The sequence below is a fragment of the Amblyomma mixtum genome, chromosome 3 (genome assembly GCF_055824585.1).
Source record: "Amblyomma mixtum isolate Tamu chromosome 3, ASM5582458v1, whole genome shotgun sequence".
Lineage (NCBI taxonomy): Eukaryota > Metazoa > Arthropoda > Arachnida > Ixodida > Ixodidae > Amblyomma > Amblyomma mixtum.
This window is the reverse complement of record NC_143014.1, coordinates 79847001-79873701: the sequence shown is the minus strand read 5'-3', so window position 1 is coordinate 79873701 and position 26701 is coordinate 79847001. Positions and strand designations below refer to the sequence as shown.

General features: G+C 51.0%; 1 protein-coding gene across 2 annotated transcripts; it reads right to left on the bottom strand.

Annotated features, from left to right (window-relative positions):
- Nucleotides 1-70: 70 nt before the first annotated feature.
- On the bottom strand, nt 71-26701 carry LOC149350741 (uncharacterized). 2 transcript variants are annotated; one of them, XM_089579860.1, is made up of 8 exons: nt 26558-26701; nt 24880-25191; nt 24593-24826; nt 19971-20040; nt 19216-19283; nt 19007-19101; nt 18329-18531; nt 71-12355 (listed from the first exon to the last, which is right to left on the bottom strand). In XM_089579860.1, the coding sequence occupies exons 1-7, from the start codon at nt 26582-26584 to the stop codon at nt 18345-18347; spliced, it is 993 nt and encodes a 330-aa protein (XP_089435986.1). In that variant the 5' UTR covers nt 26585-26701; the 3' UTR covers nt 71-12355; nt 18329-18344. The 2 variants fall into 2 exon arrangements, with proteins under 2 accessions (XP_089435986.1, XP_089435985.1); XM_089579859.1 differs by having other exon boundaries at nt 71-18531.

The window sequence follows — 26701 nt, the reverse complement described above, 5'->3', positions numbered from 1 at the left end:
GGGCTGAGTACACAAGCCGGTGGCCGAGTGCGCTCAAGGAAGACAGAGTCTCTTTGATTAGCGGAAAAGATTTTATTCTCATCAGGCTGAAATGTCGCCATAGGCTTCGCTATAGTACAACATCACAAAGAGCAAGACGTGAGCGCACTGAAAACAAAGCGAGTCTGTGCAGTGACGCGAACAATGTCCAGGGCACAGCAATGGCATGAGTCGGCACTGGTGTGGGTATACGTGGCATTACCGCGTTTAGGGACCGCGCTGTACTATGGGCAGTCCCGGAGGCAAAGTAGAGACAGTCGAAGAAAGAAACAATACAGATCAACACCAGAATTATGTTCGACAATACGTTGGCAGAGAAGAATAGATTGACTGGCAGCCGTAGACGGGCACATTTTTATTTTGTCGGGCGTCTTGAGACAGGTTTCGGGCCACACGCCGCACGTTTTTATACGAAGTGCGGTGAGAGCTAGCATAGTGCGTAACAGCATCAAGGAGATGCGTGGCTTTCTTGCCAGCATGCAAATGTGCGCAGGGTGCAGTAAACGTGCAGTGATTGCAAAAGTATGCGACGGAGTTAAGTGCTGTTGCGAGAGGAATGAAATACGGCACAGACGTGGAGCGGTCGAGGAAAGGGGCAGTTCTGAAATATATACGTATAAAAAAAAAGCACGTATGGTGGCGGCGCCGTGAAGCCCACTCTCATAAGCACTGATAAGAGAACAAAAAAAAAAGAGCTTGCAAAAATAAGGTCCGAGCGAGATGCCGTCACCGCCTCATTCCGCGTGCTTGCGCCAAGGCAAACGACTTGGCTCGTGCGAACAGCGGAGTTTCCCGCCGCCCTGCGGACAAAGTCGCCACATTTGGCCGCCATTGTGCGACAGCGTAACCTGACTATAACAACTTTGGTTAGAACATATTATGCCCTGTATCGAGCATCTTCCACTGTACGAGCGTCAACAATCTAAAACACGTTGTTTGTGACGAACCGGACACTGCGTTGACAGAACATTGAGCGCACATTGTTACTTCCAGAACGCGGCATCTTTCGTTCCACCCCGCGTTTGGCTCAATGCATAAAAAGTGGTTTGATATGGTTTGAAACGACTTTAATGCACGCATTTCAGTGCCTCCGTTGATGCGTTCATTAATAGGTGGTAAAGGGGGAATCCCCCGAATCGAGTCAGAGGGCTCTGTGGAGTCGGAGTTTATTCGGGAAGTGTTGACTTGGCTTCTTGAGCCCGGTTCATCTTTATAGACAAGCCGTTGACAGCACCTGCGCGTACATCTATATGCACCAACACCGCGCCTAGCATCGCAGTGCCTGAGGCACGTGGTCATGCACACGCCCACCACCCGGCAATAATGGTGGGACCTGGTCGCTGGAGGCTGGACTATTTTCCTGGACTACGCCAGAGGGACCACCCTGAAATATTTTTGCGTTCATTATTCTTCATGCAAGTAATTCCTCACATAATGTAAAATAAACGAAGAAGACTTCATCGTCTAAGTTTGCCGTCATCTGAGGGTCGACTCGCGAGTGCACGCATTCCTTCCTTTCGTAGTACAGCATGGTTTCGCGTTATTCTTTCCGGCAAACTGGACACGTTCGCGCTCATGGTAAAGGAGCACCTGTCTGTATAATGAACTGTTGGCGGAAGTTCGCCATACGCAGATTCGACGGGCTTGGACTTTTATGATCTTTTTTTGCCTCTCCACGGTATTTGCATTGACCTACTGGATTCACAAAACGAGTATCTTTCTTTACATGCGGGCTCCACCGTGCTCGCATCCGCGCTCTCTCGCCGTATTCGCTGATGTTTATTAACCCTCGCAACGAAATGGAATGCCCGCAGGATGGAAGGAATTGAGCGCGTTCAGAAGCATAGCACATTTTCCTTCGCTGCTCTCGTCACCGTGCGGCCTTGGTTTCCAGGAATTGAGAGCGGGGCGACGACGAACGTGCGGCCCGCGCGCCACCGAACTAACACTGCGAGCGGTGAGAGTGATCAATCAATGGTTTCAACAGTCTGTGCTCAAGGGTCGTAAAAATGTGGGGATACTGATGATTTCCCCGAGCTCACTAACTCCAACACTCCGCACCGTCCTGGTATGGTCGGCGCCACGTTGCCAACTAATCGGCAGAGTTTGCGCATGAGCAACCCAGGTTAGCACCACACGTTACTTCTTCCCCTACGGCATGGTTCCTCCTCCTACAACCTGATTTGTGCCTCGTGTCTGCGCGCTCCTGTCTCGGGGGAGTTCGGTGGCTGCTCGACTGTCGAGGAAGGCGCACTCTGTGTCTTGACGCTTTGCCGTATACTTTCAGATATATTTCCCCAGCGCACGCATAACCTTGCACGCTAGCTGCAGCACTGCGGCGTGCCCGTCTGCGTCCCCATTGAGCAGGCTAATGGAGACTACACATTTCACTCCCTCTTCCCGCTGGCGCACTCCTAAACCAGTTGCCTTGCAGTAAACTCGTTGTGCGCAACGAACAGAAGGGCGTCAACTCCCCCGTGACTGATGGCCGCGCCGCTCTCGCCGCCCCAGTGGTCTTTTAGAATGACGCTGCAGTTCGTGACCATTGTAGAAGTGTACTAGGCTTTTGCGAGGGCTTGACCGCCACATGCGCGTAGCTACCCCGGCACAGCGCGGTGCATCTGAGAAGCGTGAACGCCCGCGCGAGTGAACAGGCCCCGCCAGGCGTTAGTCGGCGTGAGCCCTTTGCGATCCCTGCAGCGTGGAGCATTGATATGACGAGTGCTTGACGAAAATATGCGCGAAACCGAATCGCAATTTCTTGGCAGTGCAAGGCAGTGCACGGTTTCAGCTATGTCGGGGGCGTGGCGTCGCGCTTCAGCCATTGGCGAAGGGCGAGCGACATAAAAAGGGAGTAGGATTGAAATAGAGCCTTTGCATTGACCAGGGCTGTTCCGTCCTTGGCTTAGTCCGGCTGCCCCGTGCCTCTGCCGGAGAGGAGCTTCCGGTACCGTGTGTCTCGACAACTCATTTCCTAATGATGCGTCTGCAAGTTATGCTCCTCCTCTCTGCATGAAAGTCTCGAAAGGTTTCTTCGTAGCAGCATGTACCGGGATAAGATACGAAAGCGGCCAGGACACAGAAATGATTGCGAGGCGGTCGCCCTTCGCACCGCGGAGCTCGAACTATCCGCGAGTTTTCTCTGAGGGATGAGAGATAGCGACGTTCACGCAGGTGATGTCGCCGCCATCAACCGAGAACCAATTTTGGCCGCGTTCACTCCGATATACGTGCTCGATCTCATATTTCATTCTTTATTTACGCCTTTTTTTCCCTGGAAGCAGCTAGTTGTTAAATCGTTGTCGGCTGGGCTTTACAGTGCGTCTGCAGTCCCTATGTAGTTTCGCGAAGGGATTGCTAAGAACGCGCGAAAAAGCCTTCCGAGCTACATATACGTTTTCAGAATTTGGGTTACTTTTGCCTTCGTAATAATTTATAAGCGAATTTGCGCTCCTCTCTTAACGCTAAATGCTCGAAGACTTAACTCGTCGACTGTTTAACCAGTGCGTTAGAGATGACTTCCTTGCTCAGCCATACGAATGACCACAAGAGAAAACGCCCTCGATTTATCCTAGCATGTGCGCTGCCGCCTTCTCTGCAGTTTGGCTGAAGCTACGCGGAGTGTGCCTCAGGCGTTCGTGGTCCGCCGCGTGGCGGCCCCCACCCCAGTACTGTTCCTGCCTACGCTCATATACAGGAACACTGCGCCAGAGCGCATGCGCGTCTGCGGCGGAGGCTGGTTCGCGCACTCGGCAGGCTTCTTGTGTGACCCGAAGAAAATAAACAATACCCGAAAGCTAAAAAAATAAGTTCTCGTTTGTACTGTGCAGTTTGTACTTGGGTTGTGACCGGCATGGGGGTATGCTGGTGCAGCAGCTTGCCGTCCTGCTCTGCGTGATAGCCAGCCGTCTCGATTTGTGCAAATGGCGCCCGCGTGGGCCAGCTTAGCACCTGGTATTTTGGGAGCGAGCACCTGCGGCGGTGCCGGGCAGTTTTTTTTGTGTGTGTTTTTTGTTACCCATCTCGCAGTAATCGAAGTCCATCGGACTACCTGGATCCTTCCAAAAACGGATGTTCAGGGATGCGGATGAGCTTAGATGCCACCCGAGCGAAACATCCCGCGTTGCTGAGAGCAGTGAAAAAGAAAGGAGGGGTAGGAGGGGCAGAGAGGAAGAACTGCTGCGATATGGTGCGTTCTGCTGATGTGCCATTCTCTTATTACTGTCCCTCCACTGCATTTGATTAACGCGGCCTGCGTTCCGTTCGCGTGGCCTCCAGGGTATACGTTCAATATCTTCGCTGATATGCCTGTAAGGGAGCTTCTACAGAAGCACGTTTAACTGGGCAGGAGAAAAAAGTGCAGGAAAGGCCTAAATCAGCACAATGACGCAAGTGAGTTACTTGAAGTTTTGTTACTGAAACGGTACAGATCAACTTCTCTCGCTTTTACGCGCTGCTCTCACGGTAGGAAAGCGCGGCAGCCGCGTACTTAATTTTTTTCGCCATGGGACGAGGATAATTCTTCCTCTCTGCATGCGTTTTCCTCATTGCGAGGCCACCGCCTCGCTCAAGCGTTCCTTTGAAAGTTTCCCACACAGCTCAGGCAGTTTCAGCGAATGGTGCTAACCGAGCAACGTATGCCGGGCGTTTTGCCTTTTCCCTCTTTAACACGTACCGCTGCCTTGTCGCTGGCTTAATGGAAAGGGGCGTTTGCCGCCGTGTCTAGTACGGCGCAGCGGCCTGGAGCGCGACGGTGTGGCCGCGCATGGAGGGCCCTTAGGGCGCCCTATAAGCTGAGCAGCGTATAGAAAAAAAAAATAAAATTCTGAAATAGGGGAACAAAAGTACAAAATAAATAAAAGAGCCACTTTATTTAATTAGGCAAGGTGGCACCGCCACCACCCCGATTAAAAGGAGGTGCCAATAGTATCTAGTATCTATCTGTCCGTATAGCTGTCTGCGTAGTATAGCACCAACGGCAATAGGAGCACCGACGGGGTAGCTCGGTACCATTCTTTTCCGACTAATGTGGCGGGGAAATCGTAGCCTCGGTCACTGCTATTGCTGCTTTTGCCCAAAGGAGAAGTGACGGAATGAGGAAAGCGCGATGTTTACAGCTAAGCGCCGCACTTTCGACTTCGTGCGCGTAGCCTCGGGAAAATGCCAGTGAATACGAAGAACTGCGGCGCCGCTGTTTTCTGTCTTTTCTGAAACCGGGGAGTCCGCTTTCGTCTCGCATCCGACGTAGGTTGGATAGCACAAAAAGATCGTCGCGTTCCGTTACGACAAGACGAACGTCTTTAGGTTCCCTTTAAAAGCTTAGCCCAGCGCGCGCAGCTCGACTAGAGTTGTTTTTTTTTTTCTCTGTACGCGTTTCCTTCTCGGTGGGTCGGTTCGTCTGACCTCACCTTGGAACGCAGCCGAACGAAACCGAGCGCCGAAGTGCGCGCGAAAATCTAGTGGCTGCACAAGAACACGCATGCGCTGAACCAAGCAGGGCTGAACGGAACGAATAGAGAGGCAGAAGCGCTGCTGCTAATTTTGCCACTCCTTACAGCGTTCCCATTGTTTACGACCAGAACACCTAAACTCTTACTTTGAGGGGTCGAACCCCTCTATCTAAGCTCGCCGCGCCAACGCCGCGTCCTGTACACAAAGTATAATGATCGCACAGGGCGTTGCCTAGGCACTTTGGTCTTTCATTCGCTTCCGTTGGTTCTGTGGGCGCCTTCGGGCGCATGATGCGCGCGCCTGCGGTTCCCGCCCCTACATAGTCACAAAAATAATCGACGCGTTTTGCTGTGGCATGCGCGCATGAATGGAGTCGGTCGCCCGCGTAGGGCGGGCCAGGCGCGTTCCCCGAAGCCGTCAAGTTCGGGGTGCCCACCAACGCCGGCAAACGCCACGCGTGTGGGCTACGTCGTCGCTGCACAGGCGGCCTAATTTGCGTACGTTCTACACGCATACATATTTTCTTTTTCTTTGCTTTTTTTTTCGGTATCGGCACTTGGCATAGCTTTCGTCGAACAAGATAAAAAAATAATCTCTCCCTCTTAGTGTGAAAGTGAAGGTTGGAAGCCTCCGCGGAGTAGTGTGTTGTCAACGGCTGCCTCCCTCTAGGTGTGCCGAGTCACTCAATTGGTAATTCGACGATCGCCTTTTCCGCTTTTAATTTTTTCCTAGGTGTTCCTACGAGGTGTGATTGCGGCATGAACACTTTTTTGCCAAAGATAGCAACTATAGATAGCGCGCCGTTGCATGTCGTACTTTTTTTCCCCCATGGCCTTCCAACGTCTCCAGTAACAAGGCAGGTTGTCAAGACACTACCCTAAAAAAAAAAAGAAAGAAACCCTATTCATTTTTCTTTTTTTTTTTTTGCGGTACACTTAAAATTAAGTGCCGGTCTGAGGGGAGTTTCCATCACGGAGCAAGTAGATAAAATTGAAAGTTAGCACGATGCAAACAACATTCCGCAAAACTTTGCATGCTTGCATGTCAGTATCACACTAGACAGACTAGAATTAAACACCAACATTTTTTTTTTTCGTTTACAAAAGCCGGCTGAGTCAAACCAACTACCTTTTTTTCGGTCGAAGAAAAGAATGTACACATGAAATCACAACTTCCAGTTGCACACACAACCATGAAGCACAGCAGATGTACTCTCCGTATGACATATGCAGATCATAAACGCTTACACTGTCGCAATACACAATCAAGTGAACTGCACGCCCCAAAATTATTAGGTGGTGTATAGGTATATGCTTCGGAGGCTACCGGCTGAGCTCGTATCCGTTTATAAATGTTTCCGTGGTGGCGAGCTTGAGAATTATTGTTATTAACTTAACTAGAAGCAGGTCGCACGCGCGGCCTCCCGACCTCCCCTCCACCCCAAACTCCCCACACGCACTTTTTGTTTCTTTAGGAGACTGGACAGGAGGCCCCAGAATTACGTCGTGAAAGGTAACCCACCATCTCGCTCTATTTGATCGGCTAAAACGCGGATCCGCGTTGCTTCGGCTTAGTTCAAGCAGATCAGCGGCTTCTGGAGACGATAACGCAACGGCCCGAAGCCCTCCACTTTTACAGCGAAAAGCTGTTTTAGGGAGCTCACCCGCGTCGGAAGTTCGGTCCCGTCACAGGCGCGCTCGCCCTGCCGTTCTGCGTTTCAGCACAACCGAAAGGGTGAATTCGAGAGGAAAAGGTAGCCTTGGCAAGCAGGAGGAAACACGGCTTGTTGCTCTGCGGCTGCTACTGACTCACTTCGGTCGAATCGCCGACGCCGCTGTCGGCCGGCTCCAAAGAGGACGTTACTAGAAACTGCTGCCCAGGAGGATGTGGGGTAAGTCTCAAAAGCGACTGACTACGATAAGTGCGCCTCTTCACTCGGGCACCAAAAGAGAGCAGTTACCATGTCAACGCCGTGCTAGATCTAGCGATAGGGTTGTAGTGTTGCAGCCGCTCTCTATCGGTCTAATAAAGGCTCTTGATCATCGTTTAAACCTAAAGATTATTAGGGGTCACTGTCATTCGTCACTCCTCATCAAGTTCCTTCCGTGCGAAGAAGGCAGCGGGTTCCGGCCGGCTCTTGGAAAACGCAGGTGTATCCAGACGACGGACCATGGTCTTGCTTTAGCCCGCGGATTAGCGGTCACGTGAGGTCTAGCTTCTGGCCAACGAGGTCCCCGCATGGCCTGCGGACCAAATCGCGTGAGAAATGCGAGACATTTTTTGGGGGGCCACGGACTTCTTAGCCTACTCGCGCACTGGCATCTGCACCACGCTGGTCTTTTCCGGCAGTCGAATCACCACTGCTATCATTCTGTGCGCCTAGGCTAACCAGAGATGCGACACAGCAAAAGTAGTCTTGTGTCCACTGTCAACATGTAAACGTGGTCGGACGACGCTACGTTTTACTTTTTGGGTTTAGCACAGCAGTTCCCGATGCTGTGGGACAGCAGCCGGGACGATTACCGCCGATGCCGAAAGCAAGACTTCTTATGGCAAAATATTTGCAAGCAGCTGTCACAGCTTTGGCGTCGGGAGTGTACCACGTGAACCGCCTTGTGGTCTGCTCTTTCGGTCCGTCGTGCGGATGCTGTCCTCCCGGGCCACGCGTAGTCGACCCCACCTGACCGGTCCGCGGACCAGTCTGTGGCCCGCCGTCTGGATACACCACGGGCGCCGAACAGCAGAGGGAGCGCCACCGCGGGGACAGCTTTTCGCTGAACTGTTCGCGTTCAGCAACGTCTTAATGCAATTTTTCGAAATGTCATTAAATTTTGCTGGCTGCAGGTAACCGTGTGCGTCTATGTGCCGCCTTTTTCTTGGTTCTTTTCAGCCTCTTCGGTATAAGACCCCGCCAAAGCAGCACAGAAGGTGCGCCGTGTGCACCCTTTCACAGCGCTGCGCAAGCGCATCTTCTCCGGAGCTTCCTACAGAAGCGGAATGATGACGCCTTTTTTTTTTCTGGTCCGTGCCACTGCTGGGGTGGCTTCTGTAGCATTTAGTGCGCGTCAGAGTGCGGACAGATGCGGACCAGAACAGTAGAGACACCACGGATCGCGACTTCCAACTGCTTTTTTGTTTGTTGACCCTGAGGCGCATTTCGCGGGAACTTTGCGCTTCATGACGTCGTCCACTTGTACTCCGACGTGGCATGGCCGCCCAAAGAAACGTGTTTTCTTTACAGACAAAAGTAGGGAAGCTGTATAGCAACAATGGGCGAGCCTGCATTCCGGATAATATCTGCTTCGATGATTTCCCCTCGTCTCGTTACTTATGTCCTACTCGAACCGTGCACGTTGAGAAAATTGGAACGCGGCAGTACTTGTGGCAAAGGGCAGATCCGTCGCGGTAAATATTCACATTTTGCGTGTGCGCGCGTAGCCTTTCATTCAGGCACCGGCCAGCTTGACCGGCGTGTTTGTTCTTGCACGAAAGACGAATATCATGCACAATCACTGACATGCATGCTACATAAGGGAACCGATGTTTTGCTATGCAAGTCTGCTGGGCTTAACGAAAAGGGCTTCTATTTCGCAAAGCTTGCCCAGAATTCATCCGGGGCAGACAGCACAACTCTGACTTTCGTGGAAATTGCGATGAGTTGTGCACATACAGAATTACTACCACTTTTCTGGCGTGCCGGTTGGTCAGGAGGCTTTGACTTTCTGGGTACACAGTCTGCTTCTTCTTCTTGCCACAAAGAAGGTGGGTTTGTGGCCCTGAAGTGTTATATTTTGAAAAAAAAAAAAAAAACAACAACCAAGCCTTCAACGCTATTTCATCCGTTTTAGTAAAAGAAATTGCGACAAGCCAAACCTCAGCCAACTGGCACAAAGCACGGATAATAGCAAAACGTGTTTCCCGGAAATGATATTCGGCTGGAAAGCCCACGAAACGGATTGCCGTCTGAGAATAATAGCTTCACAGAATGCCACGTGACAGAGGTAACTCGCGCTTTTTCTTTTTCCAGCAAGGAAAAGCCTTTCAAATATTTACGATCCATTTGTGGGTAAAAATTCTCAAAAGTTTTGTAAACTTCTAGTAGGAAATATCATTAGAGGTACCTGAGCTTGATGATGATGATCATCATCAGCGTGACTACGTTGACTGCATGACAAATGCCTCTCCCATACCTCTCCATTTAACCCGCTCCTGTGCCAGCTGTGGCAACCTTATACCCGCAAACTTCTTAATCTCATCTACCCACCTAACTTTCTGTCACCCCCTCCTATGCTTGCCTTCTCTCGGTATCAGTCCATTACCCTTAACCACCATCGGTTATCTTGCCTTCGCATTAGATGCCCTGCCCACGCCTGTTTACTCTTGATTTCGACTATAGGTTGTCACTCCGCTTTCTTGCTGCCTCTTAACATTACACCTATCATTTTCCTTCCCATAGTTCGCTGCATTGTCCTCAATTTAAAATGAACCCTTTTCGTTAGCCTCCATGCTTCAGCCACATAGGTGAGAACCGCTAAGATACAGCTGTTATATACTTTTCTCTTGAGGGATATTGGTAAATTGCCATTCATGATCTGAGAGAACTGGCCAAATGCGCTTCACTCCTTATTCTAGTTACTTCCCTCTCGTGATCCTGATCTGCGGTCACTACTTGCCGTAAGTAGATGCAATCCCTAACCACTTCCAGAGCCTCGCTACCAATTGTAAACTGCACTTCCCTTGCGAGATTGCTGAATATTTTTTGGCTTTCTGCGTATTAATTTTTAGACCCACCGTTCTGCTCTGTCTGCCTAACTCATTGATCATGCTTTGCAATTCATCCCCTGAGTGACTAAGTAAGGCAATGTCATCAGCGAATCACCGATTACTAAAGTATTCTCCATTACCTATTATTCCTAACTGTCCCCAAGCCAAAGCCTCTGAGTACCCCTTGTAGTAAATAGGCGGCGATTAGCATTGGCGATATCGCGTCTTCCTGCCTGACACTATTCTTTATTGTAATTTTGCTGCTGACTTTATGGAGTACTACGGGAGCTTTGTAGCCGTTATAGATATTTCCCAGTATATTAAAGATGTGTACTCCTCGTTGCCATAAGACGCCCGTCTCATTCAGTTGCATGGGAGAGTGCATTGATAGCTTCGGCTAAGTATCATTTAAGAATGCAGCTGGTGTGACTACTGAAGGTTTACATGAATTGCTCCCACTTTACTTGAATGCGACTTTCATTGGATGGAATGAAAATCGTGACAGAGTTCTCAGTTGTCTATAAGGTTTTGCTGTCATGATTCTTTGATTTCATGGGTAACAGCGTGCATGCCTTTTTTTTTCTGCCGTGAAATTGCCCTTTGTTCTTTGTGGCGAGTATTTTGGACCTTTATATCTTGATTCATGAGGTGCCTGAAAAGAGCTGTGTACAGTTCTGGACCTGAGCAACGTATCTGTTGGAAGTACGAGTGGCGAACCTTTTATTAATACACTCAACGCACTCCATACGCTGTGCTAAGGATAATTCCTTCCACCATTTCATGGCCGTCAGCTTCAACGAGTAGGCGAATGTTAACAGGAAAAAAGGCCACTTGCAATGATTAACACCGAGGCGCAGAAATGACAAGGAACAAACGCTAATCTCCTGTCCCTTGTCTTTCTTCCGGCTCGGTGTTTATCTTGACAGTGGTATTTACCAACTTCTAAACCATGAAGCATCTAGCCTGCCTGAAGTTCTGTCTGAACTAGTTTTCAACGAGGAGTGAGGACTGTTCCCCCGAGAGGAGCAAAAATAAGCAAAACGTAAAAGTTATTCCATTCCATGTATTCCATGCAAAACCCACAGCGCTTCATAAAAAACGCAAATCGCATGAATGTCAGAAGTGTACACGGACAAGCTTTGCAAACTGATAAATTGTTTTCTCGATACGCACTCAAGTCTTGCAAAAAATGACATTGGTACCCTTCACTATTTGTCAACTAGGGGTTGTGTATGACATTCGTCGTTCATATGAGAACAAATACACCGACCAAGCTGGCCGGTGCCTGAATGACAGGCTAGGCGCACCCACACAGAATGTGAATTACCGCGACAGACGCCTATCTGCCCACTGTCACGGGTGCGGCTGCGTTGGAGTTCTCTCAACGAGCACGGCTATAGCACGACATAAGGAAAAGAATGTGAGGGAAATTATTAGAGCAAACATGATCAGGTGCACAGAGAGCGCGCTTCTCAGGGCGGCCACAACACGTCGATCGGCATTTCAGTTGATGACGTCATGAAGTCCAGAGCAAGTGTCAACAAAGAAAGAGTCGGAGGTCGCGCTCCGTGCTGTCTCTACTTTTTTCGTCCGTGTCTGTCTGGGCTCTCAGGTGCACTAAAACGGGTACAGAGAGTCCGCAGAGTGGCAGCGGTGCTCTCGGAACAGAGTGCGCTGGTGATGTCTATCGAGTCGTGGTTAGGTTGGCTCTTGCAGCTCACACGGTACGCGACGCAGCAGCAGCCAGCAGCCGCCGGGGCGAGGGGCGGGCACCCTCTTGTCGAGCTCCGAGGCCACCACTTGTTGCATTACACATGGACAAGGTTATTGCATCGCGGTAAGGGTGAACACAGTGTGCAGCATACAGTGACACGCGTGAGCAGACTCGGCATGCATGCGCCAAGTTGTCCAACAGAGCCACACGTGTATCACAAACCAAAGGGTGCGAGGATCCGGGAAGCCTCAGAGGAGGACAGCCTCGGGCCTCCTGTACCTGTCTCCACGCTCCCAACGCGGAAACAATCCGCGGCTGTCGCGCGGCCAGTTCCGGCGGCTTCTCCTGACCCCAAGCGATTCTACCAGGGGTGAGCAGCGCAGCTTGCTGTGCACGGGACGGGGACAGGGGGGCAAGCAGAGCGGAGCTGTCACACATGCGCCCAGCACAGGAGGCACGCGCGGGCCGCGCCGCGGTGTGAGCTCGACCTGTCCGTACACCACTCTGCGCGCGAGCTTGGTCCCCATCCTGAGATCGTACGCTATCCCGGTGTGCCCTGGTGCTACATACTCTGTTTCTCTGGGGTTTATAGAGGTGAAATAATTTCGCCATGGTCATCGCTAAATAAAAAGAAGGTAAAAAGTGAGTGAGAGTATGGTTGCAGACAACACAGTCTGCTTTACACGTGTCGCGCGCTATCTGAGTGCGAAGAAAGGCTTTGTTAGCGGCCTCCTTAATTTACGATTGAGGGAAGTAGCTCCGGCCGGATGAGGTCTCACTTCGTTGTACAGTGGTCATTAGGGAGTTTTGAACCTGGGGAAACCTATGGGTTGGATGGATAGGGGAATAGCGGGGCGCGAATGCGGATGCGCAGGACAATAGCCCGACAGGCGTTATTGTTCTGCGGATGCCCACTAACGCCCCGCTATTATTCCCCTGTCCTGATGACCGACAGGGACCCCCTGTTATAAAACTCTTCATTACACTTCAAGTCTGGAGATGATCCGCTCTAGGGCCAAATCGACCACTGTCCTGCAAAAAAAGCAAGCTGTAATTTTCACTTTAGAATGTCATCTGCGAACCTGCAATCGACAGCACAAAGAAAAGACACCTTGCTTCTAGACCGCGTTACCCAACAAAACGCGACTGAGACAGAAACGATTACGCCGATCCTTCAAGAGGGGTTATGCATTTGCATCTCATAACCGAGGAGCGTTAATCGAAAGGGCGTCATTTTTCTCTGCACGTTAAGCCAGGTCACCTGCAATGGTAACATTTCGAGCAGAGTCGTGGCGCCTGGAGAGAAGGGCGTCCGTCGGACATTCACAAAACACACTTAGGTGAGAGAACTCCCACCAATGATTGCATTGCGAGTTGCCAGAGCCGTGGCTATCGCCTCGACTGCCGTGAATGACCAGCGCACGACGCCGGTCAATCACGAACAGCTTTGCGAACCCGGCGCGTGTAGCTATAGACTTTTTTTTTTGCTCACAATGAAACATGCATGAATGAGGTGAGCAATACCGGCTGCATGCACGTGTCTGGCGCTCTTAATTCAGCAATGAAGAGTAAGTATTTGGGACACTTACAAGAAAGGCAGCTTCGCTGCACTTCTTGAAAATATGCCAAGTGAGCAGCTGTCCTGGTGTGCGTGCAAACATACGTGCTCACTAAGGCATGCTCCAAATGTTGGGTGCTTATTAGTCTGCACTCATGGCATGTGTTTCCAAATAATTCTTACGTAGGAAAGCCGCGTGACTGGCCAACTGCCATAGCCAACGGCAGCCAACAAAAGAAGTGCCGGTCAGTTACGAACCACACTTACGCAAAAGAGCCATTGCAAGCGGCCCTCAGATAGGTGACTGCGTACAAGTCTTATCTGTGCGAAACAAACGAACAAAAGGCCTAGTGTGAATAATAGTACTCGTGCACATTCTCATACGACGTGCAGTAGGTTTTAAAGGAGCAAAGTCAGCCGCGGTCTATGTTTTCCGCTGCATGCAGGTGCCTCGTGGTGGGCACTCCCCATCGCAAGACGGGACACAAGAAAGAGGTACTTTGGCGGCACCCGGTGGCGAGGAGTAGTCGGAAGCGATTTGAAGGTCACTTCAAGCTTAAGGTCCTAAAATTAAACTGCTCTAGCACAGTTCATTTTCTCAAGAAAACTATAAAGAAGACATGAGCTTAGCTAGCCGAAGGATTCCTCTTTCGTGCATCGTCATGTTTGTTGCGAGAGAGCTAAGTGACCGCCACGGCAGGGAAAATATTTTGGTCAGTTTCAGTCAGTACGACCATGATAGCCTTAAAATCGCGTTATACTGCACAAGCCGGTCGTGACCCCGGCCATAGGGTGCCTCTGGCATACAGCTTGCTCCGAGTCGCTCGAGGTCTTGTGTCAAGCACGCCCGAGCCGCACAACGGGTGTGCAGCGCCCGCCGCGGATAGTCAGGCTAGTGGGCGCCAATCAGTGGGTCGCCTGCTCCTCCTGCGCGGTCAAGACATTCGCAAGTAGGTCTTTTCTGAAGCTATGCAGTCAAGCCGAGAAGCCGGGTGGCCGTGCCTAGGAACTGACGACGCACAGTGGCCGGCCACAGTCTTTTTCCGCTTGCGAGAGGAGCGAGGAGGTAGGAACACTACGAGGAGGTAGTGTTTCTGCATCATATATCCTGTAGCATATACAGGAACACTACGAGGAGGTTGCCGACGGCGCCCTCTCGCGCCCGCCGCTGCTTCCCCGGGAGGAAGCGACCGAACCGGGCGGTGCGCCGCCGCGCGCCGGCGACGACAGCTAAGGGGGGCGTAGGGTCACTCCACGATTTCCAACGCAGAAGGAAACGGGCCCTGCTTCTTAGCGCAAGCTTCAAGTCGCGATGCAAGACTGAAGAGACATGAGCTGCAGTGTTTCATCAGCACCTCTCAGTCTGTGCGGCGGCACTTGCTGAGAGCTCGGCTGGGTGGGGACGCTGAGAGGGACGTCAGGCGGTGGAAACAAGGCTGCGCATCCTACGACAGTGTGCGGCATGAGAAAAAAAAAAAAGAAGCGAGAAATGCTCAGCAACAAGGCCGCAAGAAAAATGGCGAAATTTTATATGCCAGTAACTTATTTTTTGTTCCCTTGACAGTGCGAGCTGAAGATGCTACCGCACTAAAGGGACCGGAAGGGAGCTCCCCGAGTCCAAGGTAAGATGTCAAAATACGCGTCGGTGGCGATGGCGCCTGCCGCAGACAGAACGTGAGTGGTACCGAGGGCCGAATTCTCTACAATCGCACACAATGGCATATCGTAAGCTCAAGGAGACTGTGGTGGGATGTTATATTTTGGCATTGAAGCTGGCGAAATCTCAGAGAAAACGATGGACAGGAAGAGAGGCGAACGCAATTTCTTCTTTTCTGGTCTGAAACAACATCCGGGGCGAAGAGCCGGGCGCTGTTTGCTCAGTTTGTGGCTGTCATCTTCGGGTGTGCCGAGAGCCAGGTTATGTAGCTTTGCCTGGGGCCCAAGGGGCCACTGCTAGCACGTGGCGCGAACGTTTAGTGCGCCCTGATGTTCCTTTAAATTTCGGCCTCCATTCTTGTTTTATGTAACACGATCTCTGGAACAGCATTCGAGCTTGACATCGTGTTCAGAGTGAAAAAAAAATGTAATGAATATAGCATAGATAGCCTTACGAGATCTGTATCATCTGGACTGTGTACCGGTGTCCTTTGATCGGAGCAACAGTTCCTTTTTTTTCTTGTTTGGAGTGGAGGCTACTGGCTAATATTTTTGTTCTCCATCGTCAGATTATAAAGAATTGTTGATATATTTGCCCAACCATATTTATGCGTGATCAAGACAATAATGGCGGAGCCAATTTCAATGAAGAGCAAATGGCTGAAGAGTGGACCCTCCACAGATCATTGCTCACTCCCAGAGCTTTCGACGAGAGCGAAAGGGAGAGAAAACGGCGATATTGATAGAAGTGGGCGTAGAGGACGCCGCCCATGCGCCTTTTGTTGGGTGGATGATTGCGGGCTCGCTTGACAAACGAGTCAAAGACGAAGCACCTCCTTGGAGCAAGCACCTTACATGCATCGGCTGTACAGAATGAACGATGTTGCTGCTCTGGGGCCAGATTGACAGAAATGTTCGTACAGGAATGAGAATGCTTGAGATGAACGCCTGGGCAGGATTAAGGGAGAACTACTGTATCATTCTTGAAGAAAAGTCTGATAGTGTTTGCGCACAGAATAATTAATAGTTTCAGTGTGTTAGCATGTGCAGTAACGTGCAGATGAATGTTAACTGTCTGTGTGTCTACTGCAAGCATTACTGCGCGTCTGGGTGCCGCCGTAACCGTTGGTTTGTGTCCTGGGTGACGAAGAGGAGAACGTGGCGGAAGGACCTAGGAGTTGAACCTTTCAAGCGACTCCCGCCGTACGCGCCGCAGCGGGGGAAAGATAGGCGCAAGATATGTACTTTCTTGAAGTGACCTCGTGACAACCGCAGCGATAGCGATCAGTGCTTATCCCACCTAACTCTGGGGACCCGGCTGCAGGAGAGCGGAGTCTTTACCACGGTTATTGCTATTTGGGCGTTCTTGCTTTCAGCGCACAGCGAGTGTCCCGGTCACGTTTGTATGTGAGGTTTCGGAACCACATGCGTTAAACCAAAGATGTATTGTGCACTGACCACACACCCTTCAGCTGATCAATCGTCTATATCCCAGCTTAAGTAATAAGGCATTATCTGTCCAGTATGTTATATCGTGTGTCCGCAGCTTCACGACTAACTGATCTGCTGCCACGATTCGACTATGGGCCTTCAATAACGGACTGGATGCGCGTAGCAAAACAAAGGTACTTCGCAAATTATCATTGCAGTGAAATATTTCTTTCTTACAGCTCGAATTCTATCAGCTTTAATGCTGGCACGTAATCATCCACTAATTGTCCAAGGTTAGAGAAGCTTGGCGCACTGCTCTCTGCTTGCGCAGTCAGCTGAGTGAACGAAATGGATTAGAGAGAAGCGCACGAGGACCGAGCCCGTTCAGTCGTTTAGTTTATTCAGCTGACAGTTCAGACAAACTCGTACCAGCTGGCTCATGCACAACAGGCATTGTTCTTTTCTGCATGAGTTAAAAGGTTGACACTCGGTAAGCGACAGGATTGCATCATGTGTTGGTTGTAGGTCATGCAACCAACATGTGTTGCAATGAATGAGCTACGGCAAAAAATAAAACGCGATCAAAGCGTTCTGTGCCGCTGGTGTCCAGAAAGCTGTTGCAGTACAGGTTGCCATAGCACTTCTCTTAACGGAGTCGCTGCGTGTGCCACGGTCGGAACCCCCTCACCCGCACATTTGCAAGCGGCAGGGCCCAGGAACGTGTGGAAAGTATTGCGGTTTATGTTGGTCATATTGCTATCTCAGTGCAAGCTGAGGAATAACCTTGACGCGCGGTTCTTCTATGGGAGGAAGTTAAAGCCGAGCAGTGTTGCGGCTGCCATTTTGTTCTCTTTTTGATCGACCTTTCCCACTTTGCTTGCGTAGTTTATCCGTGTGAGCAAATTTTGGGTTCGTAGATCGGCTGACGGCCACGAAGGCAAGTAAAAATTCCTTTTGCATATAAAAATAGGTTGACTTTGCTTTACATACGAGCACGCTAGCCGCGCAAAAAGTGCGTCCGCTACGCTATGTGGAGCGCTCCTAGAACGTCGAGCGTGGTCCCGTCCATTACAGCTGCAGTCACAAAGCATGAGTGTGTAGAGTGAACTGTGCGGTTAAATGCACTGCGATGTATGGCGTTTGATACTTACGCTGTGCGTCTTCATGCACTCTGTGCAGCAGGGACGGGTTTAATGCACGCCTTTAGAAGCATCCTGCCAGTTATCACGGGTCAGGAATCCTCCTTGCAAGCAGCTAACCTGTTTTTACAGTGTGTTGCGCCAGCCGGCACCTATTTTTCGAGCAGGCGACGAGAAAAAGCGAGTCCCTTCTTCAGAGACGCGTAGCACCAAGCAGGGGGCATCGAGCAATAGCGAAAGCATGAAATGGCAGTCACGCTGACAAGCCGGTACGGGGGATCTAGTCGCCCAAACGCATGGGCGCATGCTAAGCAGGCGCAAGCAGAAAGCGTGCTGTAATGCCCGTCCGCACCGGCTAACACTCGTGGAGAGAAGCCGTGTATGGACAGCCGCGGCCCGCATCATTATTCGTAACACTTAGCCATAGCAGTCGGAGACCTTCACGTTCTATGACAGCGCTGCGCTACGTCGTCGAGGCGTTAACTCCCGGCGCGCCTCGGCGATGCACGTCGGCGGGTGGGGACGCTGCCTGCTCGGCCGGAGCCATGCGCGGGCAGCCCCAGGCGGCGGACGTACCTGGCCGCTACCGGCGTCACCGCACATTGGCGGCCATGTTATGCTTCTGGTACGCGTGGCGACCCAGGATGCGGCAGTGGCACTGGCGGGCCGGTCCGTCGCGGCCGAAGCTCGAGTAGCGCATCTGGCTGTTGCTGCTGCAGTACACGTCGTCGTAGGCAGCGCCGCCGCACGGGCTGCCCAGGCTGGGCAACGGGATCGCCCTGCACAGCAGAGGCAGTCGTACGTATTTCCCACCGGGAGCGCGGCAGAAACGAGAAGAGGCATTGTGCGGAGTTTGTTCCTTCCTAATACATGCGACTTGCCGCGAAAGCACGCCGATCACCTTGAGATAACATTCGACATGTTCCCGCGGTTCTTCGATCGAAGCACAGTACCGGGAGAGCTTCCTTGCCAGCATTCTGGTCCCGTACTTGCCCGCAGCCTCAGCCATCTTCAAGTTTTTCGTTGCATTTTCAGAAAACGCCAAACGAAAGAGTTGAGATTCTTTCTTCCTCTATAGCAAACAGTATGCTCTTTCCGATGGCTGCCACTAAGGCTTTAAGCTAACGCGCCCGCGCCTTCGAGGACACGGCCCTATTCAGCGGCATTTTACGAGTCGTTGAGGTACATAGTCTCCCAGTACTTGAAAACAGGTCAAGCACTATGCACAAGCCTTTTCCATTTTTTCATACTCACTCGAAGAGGATCCAAACGATGTAGTAGCAAAGGCAGAACCCACCGACGAGTATTATTCCTATTATCATACTGAATAGCATTGGAACACGCCGTTCCTGAAAAAGAGATAGTGAAAAGTCCTCATTTAATCTTGGAAAACAAAAATTCTGTCTGACACCACACGAAAACCAACAACATTCAAGTCTGTCTACCAAATGAGTATCACTGACCTCATTCAGGGAATCATCCCAGTACTTATTGCAGGTGAGGTAAGAGCAGATCCCATTGTTGAGCTCGTCTGCAAGAAACGTGCGATAAACTTAGTTCTGCGGCCTGCGCACAATATCTGCCTCTACGTGAGTGTGAGTGCGTGAGAACATGAGAGCGAAGCCAACGGAGGTGCGCGCTCTCTCTGCAGCGGGACATGACCAGTGGCATCAACAAGGGCGTTGCCCAGCAGGAACGATCATTCTTTCTCGAGCATTGTGTATTGCAAGCACACAATGTCAGTGAACATAGCAGCCGTTTACAGCACACTAAACGGAAGTGAAGAAAAGCGGTGAATGGTTCGTTTTTTCTTTTCTTTATGGCGCTAGTTGTTAACGCTAAGGTTCCCGGGCATACCCTATTTGTCGTCGTCATCAAAAAGCGTCCATGCGGGGGAAAGGGGAGTGGAACAACCCGCCTGGGGTGCCACGTAACGAGGGCGGCATCGCCTAACTACCACGTGCGCCTCACACCACCTTTTGCCAAAACAAACAGAGCGAAGGTTCCCGGAAAAGGCATGTCTGTGTTAGTAGTCATTTCACGTCCGTGCAGCCGAGCATGACCAGGGGGAGGGAGGCAGAACGGCAGAAAGGGAGAGGTAAGCAGGGACCCCGCACGGGCTGCATTTTTCTTTGCGTTATCATCATTTCATGCCAGCTAGCGCACATCTTCCGCTTACGGGTTGTGTAATTGGTCTTATTTTTTTTTTAAAACTTGCCTTCAATGTCTTGAAAATCCTTGACAGAGAGAACGGACAGAAGTCCAATGACGCACTGCTGTACGACAATCTGAAAACAGGGGAAAAAATTCTGAGCTATAACAACAACAAAAACAACAACAACAACAACACAACATGCAGACTTGAAAGGGTTACATCAGAAAAAACTGCGAAGAACAAATGTAACAGACACCTAGCACTTTTCTACTGCCTATGGGCGCGAGGACATACCGTGGCGCCATCTCTCGGTAGCGATCGCGTGACGATAGAAGGGGGATCACGAGTGTCGCTCACCTGCTTTGCGATGTGTCTCAGACCGTTTAGTTTCGCGTTTATGGCTTCGTGGTCCTGTTTACAGTCCACATGAGTCATTAACCTGGTTTTTACGGGAACAATACTCCTCATCGAGTGAATGAGCTGTTGCAGAAAAACACCGTGAGTTTTAACAGCCGCTAAAGCGGTGCAGTGACCAACATTCCGCAGCCGTCATTCAGCGCATGTGTTGCCGCTGTTACGGACAACACTGAAGCGGTGGCTACTCCCGTAGTCAGAGGTGTGCGGTCGCCAGGTCGTTAAACCCAGCTGAAAAGAAAATATATACGTTCCGAGTGTGAAATGTGCGGTGCTGTGCAGAGCACCAAGTCCTATCGATGCAGTACAAATCAAGCGCGAGCCAGTCGGTTTCAGTTCGTATACCCGCGGATAAGGCGCCGTCCGACTGCCCCCTTGAACTATTTTACAGTAGGCATGTAGGGCACAAGGAACGATGCCAGGTCTTGAACGACACAGAACAATCTTTGGAGGTGCGTTTAAGCCATGGCAGCTCCTTCGGCGTCGGCTGTGCCTTACAAAGCAGTTTGCCGGCTACCCCATCAACATAATCTTGCTCCTTGAAATGCTTGCTGCATACACGTCAGTGTGAACTTCGATTTTTGACGATTTTCAGCGTAATTAAGCATGGATCTCGCATTTGCCATCTATTGAACCAAAATTGGAGCTTGCAGTGAGCTCGGTCGCGTACGTGTGGATTTGTAACCACCGCGACAGAAGCATAAAGAGGAGGAGGAGGAGGAATAAGAGGAAAGGCAGGGAGGTTAACCGGAAGAATAATCGGTTTGCTACCCTACACGGGGGGAAGGGGTGAGGGGATAAAAAAATGAAAGAGAAAGGAGAGTAACAGAAAACTGAAGTCACATGGAAAGTCAGCGCTCGTTAAGTCCTATAATGCTGACCAGAAGTTAAAAGCATAAAGAACGCGCCGCTGTTACCACGGTGACATATGATCACAATGTGCAGAGCAAGAACTCGCTAATACGGAAAAGATAAACAGTATAACGCAACCTGCGCCCTTTAAAATGCAGAAATTATTTCCAGCGCCCTTTCCTTCCGCAGCAAGAGGAGTCATGTGATCCCCCTTGAGGCGCAAGATCGACGCTAGCGGCGTTGGCTCCAGTGATGGAGCTTGCGCCCATACCGCCTCCTGTGAAACGCAGCTTCCGTCACATTTTCCCCTCATCACTGCCACCCTCGTCCGCTGAACCTTCTATTCAAAGATATAATGTAGTGTTAAGCGCAGAAGGTGCTTCGCGGCAGATGACTTTTAGAAAAGGAAAGCCTGATGGCATTGTTCGGGAAAATGGGATACAAGTAAGTGGTTTGGTGTCGGTGAGGATCTTGTTTACCTCTGAAAACAAGAATACATCTGTTGACTTATCTGCTACGATGGTCAGCATGATCGAAGCAGATAAATGAACAGAAATGTTTTTTGCTTTCAGGTCAGATTAGTGTTGACAGCGCTTGTGACGCAATGGCATCAGAACGGCCCGCTGGCTTGGCGGAAATGTGATGTGCAGAGAAAAAGACAAGTGTGTGTCATATATGGCCACTCCCCCGTAGTGGGTATGTGTCATTTTATTTGAGGCCAACCAACCAACCATAGCGGTCACGCGTTAGGAGCGGTCAAAGCTTAGCAGTGGTTATCAATGACAGAGCACGAACATGCCTGTACACGGAGTGAAATAATTCACAATCGTATGCTTAAGATAAGGGGGGGGGGGGGGGGGGGGGGTATGTCTGTTTTATCTTTTCTGCCGTACTTCAGGCTACTGTGTGTAAGATGGCACAGTAAACAGCCTCTCAGCTGCGCAACTCATCAGTGAACAGTTAAATATTAACTGTTCAATGATAGGCTGCCATACGTCCACCGCGGTGGCTCATCAATAAAGAAAAAAAAATGGAGAAGACACACAAGCTCCACCTTAAGGGTGTGACACGATAGCGTAAAGAGTTTATTCTCATATATGCAGAAGATAATTGTCCACTTTACATTCATAGATCCCTGGAGTCCTCATACCCCTCCCGGCGCAGTGGTGCAGCGGTTACGCGGTGCTCCACTGCCCTGGGATGGCAGGTGCTCCCAGCGGTGGGCATTGGGTGGTCTAGGTTGCTCTTCCCGAGGGGCCAACCATTAATTTAACTGCCACCTGCCGCGGTGGTCAGTTTGCTCACAATCCGGTGGGCAGGTTGTGATGACGCCACAAGGTCACGTGACCCAGGTGGTCTACCTGCCTCCTAGGTTGCTCTCTGGGGACCACCTGCCAGAGCCATGCCCGTGATTTTATCGTTCACAAAGTCGACGCCGATAACGCCGACGCCAGATTTTCTGGGTAACGGGGCCTTTAACGCCATCGCGTTAAAAGCCGCTATAACTCAGTACGCTCGGCTACTGAGCCGTTGGATCCAGGTTCAAAACCGGTTGCGGCGGTCGCGTTTCGTTGGAGGCGAAACGCAAAAGGCGCACATGGGCTGTGCGATGTCAGTGCACATTAAAAAACCCCAGGTGGTCGAAATTAATCCGGAGCCCTCAACTACGGCGTCCATCTTAGCCCGAGACGCTTTGGGATGTTAAACCCTACAATGTACAATTTTTATTACTTTTTTTTTCGCAAAAAATGACATTTTAGCCATTGTAATACGATCTTCAAGATTCAAGCTATACAATAATGAATTTCCATCTCAGTTCCCCCACCCGCTGTCTCTCGAGGAGAACAAACATTTCGGATTAATATTTGCGCCAGCACTGCCCACACATAAGTTTTCAAGGTCTGTCTCGCTTTTTTATTGCTCGCCGTAGGCTTCATTTTCTTTCTCTTCTTTTCACTAGTTGATGCGTTTGTTCGCGAGTGCGGTTATGGACTGGCGTTGGAATCACACCTGGCATGATCGGTCAGCGCAGGTCGGAACGACTTCGGTCGAGCGAAGCGTAGAAGGAGAGGTCAAATGAAATTATTTATTTCAATAATTTGGAACAACTGCTAGCGCTATATGAAATGGAAGCTGCAGGTAGACTGAGAAAAATGAGAAGCACAGAGGTGGTCCAGATATCCTTATTCTTAACATTCTCAGTGAGAATGTTAAGAATAAGGACATCTGGACCACCTCTGTGCTTCTCAAACAGTTGCTTGTTGTTCGGTGGTCAACGTAATAACTTGAAGAACACATCACGAGCTAGTTGGTTTTCCATCACACGAAAACAGCGCAAACTTCACGAAGGACGCAGAAAGGGGAGACGAGATACAAGCGCCTGTGTCTCGTCTCCCCTTTCTGCGTCCTCGTGAAGTTTGCGCTGTTTTCGTGTAACGTAATAGCGTCAAAAACTCGTGAATCAAGGTAAACACGCTATACCGATATACAACAATGGTGACAGTTGGTTACCCTTCATTTTAATGCCATCCTCAGCAAACGGAAAATTTGGCGCGGTTACGCGACACCACACGCTCCCGCACGTAGTACAGTCGAAAGAAATATGTGCAAGAGTGGCGATTCACGTGCACCACCAGATTGAACTGCGCGCTCCCCCGGGTAGCACGAGCCTAATGAGAGTGGAAGCCTTCCGCACGCGCTTGTAGCAGGATGATGTGTTCCAACTGTTCAAAGGACGCGATGCAAAAGTTTATAAAAATCCACACAGTGTGCAAATGGTTATAAATGTTCCCCGGCGAAGTGTGACGCTCGAAGCGTTAAAGGGGTACAGACACAAAGTTTTTGGGCGTCCGTTTTATTTTTTTTTTGCATTGAAAGAGGTCTACGGGCCTAGTAATCATGAAAATGAGCTCAAAACGTCAGTGCGCAGCGTTAATAAATAACTACAATTGATTTTGTACCGGCAGTTTCGGTCTCTGTCGGCGTCAGCGCTGAAGTGCACCTTGACGTCACGGTCGGCCGGCCAACCTGAACCACCATATTCCTAACGATGTCGACGTCGTCGGCAAGTACTGGTTGTTTCTTTGAACAACCGCTGGGTTTGGGTTTAGTGATGTCAAAATAATTGGGTGAGTGCACCTTGACGTCACTCCATGCGGGTGGGGGATGCCGAGTGGCTCCTCGGACAACATTCAAAATCATTTTAAATTATGTAATTATGTTCCAATCAATGCCTGCGATTAAAACTTGCTAGAAAAACACCTCCTTACGCTGGTGAAACAAATCGTGTCAAATCAGGTGCTATTGCACTATTACAGTCTACTAAAATCATCATCGTCATCACCATGCAAAAAGAATTGCTGCCGGGATGTTTGGCAAGTTCGCGCGGACCATCGGGGAGGGGATGCGAAAAGACGTACCCGGCACTTCTGCTGCAGGGCGCTCATGTGCCTCTGGTCGCAGGAGCAGCGCGGGTGGTCGGCGGCGGGCGGCGATCCGCAGCGGCCCTCGTCCGCCTTAGGCTTGTCGGGCAGAGCCTCAACGACAGCCGAGCTCCCGGAGGCCGAGGCGCGTTCTGCGGCCGCCAACCGCGGGCCGAGCACATCGCAGCGCAGGATGTCGCAGTAGTCGGCCAAGCACACGCCCCGGTCGGCCTGCGCATCGTGGCCGACTGTGCCGCGTTCCGCCTATAGCGTCGTCCGCCTACCTTGGGGGGCATCTGCGGCGCGTGCTCCTGGTCCCAGTGGCTGGTGAGCTTCTCGTGGCAGAAGAAGGAGCGGCCGCACATGGGGCAGCTCCAGCTGTGCTTTGACTCGTTGGGCGGCCACCAGAACAGGTCGCGGCTCGGATGCAGCGGGCACTCGGGCCCCAGCGAGACCCGGTATCGCTGCAACACGGCGGTCACCTTGCGGCGAACCAGTTGGCGTGCCACGTGCGACTGTGCCCGCGAGCAGGGCTGCACGCGCGGTGACGACGGCCCATTCCAGCCCACGTGCGACAGCAGCAGCAGGATCACCACCTGCGGAATGCCATCGACTGTGCCACCGACGAAACAGTTTCACGCACCCCAGGATGCCGCGCTTTCATGCCGCTCCTGTCACGTTCCCAGTCCCTTACGCTGACGGCTACTACCGAGAGAATGAACAGCAGTTTTAGCCGAATGCACAACTGTTCTCGGCTGGCACATCTCGCACCGCCTTCTTTCGGATTTCATGCTCCGCTGCGAAATTGCTGCAAGAAATGCGCTTGCACATGCCATTAGAACTAGCGAAGCGATTTTATTCTGGGCACGTAAAATCGTTTCCGCTTCATGAAACATCGTGGGTGACACAATGAAACCAACAATATCACGTTCAGAATTCAGTCGGTGAACATCACAGTCGCGAAACAAGTCTGAGGTGTTTGCCTTGGTTCACGTCTGTGTGTTCAGCAACAACAAGCTCTAATTTCCCTTTGCGCAATGTAGACAGTATGTACACTTAAAAAGCGCCGCGAAGAAAGAAAAGCCGAGCATGCCTACGAGTGTTGTTTGACGTAGAAAGACTACACATTAAACCTTTACTTCACTGACTGCGATGACCGGTCGTTGCCACCCAAAACGGAGACGACCTTTGCCGACTAAAACGACTATTTGATCTCTGTTGCAGCTCGCAAATGCAAGACAACACCCAGCGTACTTTATTACGCAACATCCTAACCCAGATCTATTGCGCCACATAAAACGAGAACATGACAATTTACGCAGGGAACTTTGGATTCCATTGCAATTATTAGAAGTGCTTCGCGACAACAAAAGGCGTTTCAACAGCACATAAGCCTGATTCTATACCTTCCCCACACACCGAGTTGAAATGGGAGAAAGCCAACAAAACAGGGTCATCCCTCGACGACACATGGCAGGTCGATACTCGAGTTCATACAAACGCCAAGATTAGACTCGATATTTCGAAAGAGCACTGCGTCATCGGTCGAGGACAGTCACCATGTCGCTTGCTTCTGAGGGTAATGCCAGATGCTGTGCCACGAGAATATAGCGTTACGCAAGCACATCGTGGCAGCAAACTTAGTCGTTGGTCGTAGATAACACTTACTTAAACAGACACTAAGCAGGGCGCCTCGCACAAGCCCTAGCCCTGTATGAATGTCCCTATCGTAACGGTAGAGAGTGATGACACAGCGGCGCGTCAAGGCCCCTGGAGTTCGCAGGCGACCGTCGGGGCGCAGCCGGAGCCAGACGTCGCCCCCTTCGCGGTGCCCGGCGCTGGCGTCGCGGAGAGGGGGGCCGCCCGGGGCTGCCATGACGCGCACACTTTGTTGGTAAACAAGCGCTGTCCCAGTGGCCTCCTCGGAGGCGCTGGCCGACCGGGCCGAGCGCGCTCACTTACCTCGACGCAGAGGTAGCTGCGATACATTTATTTTCACATCTAGGTCCTCTCGGCGTCGCGGGCTTGCAGCAGGTCCGGCCGGGCACAAGGTGCGAGCGCGTCTCCACGGTTGCCGGCCGCCATCTTGGCTGCACAGAGAGCGGC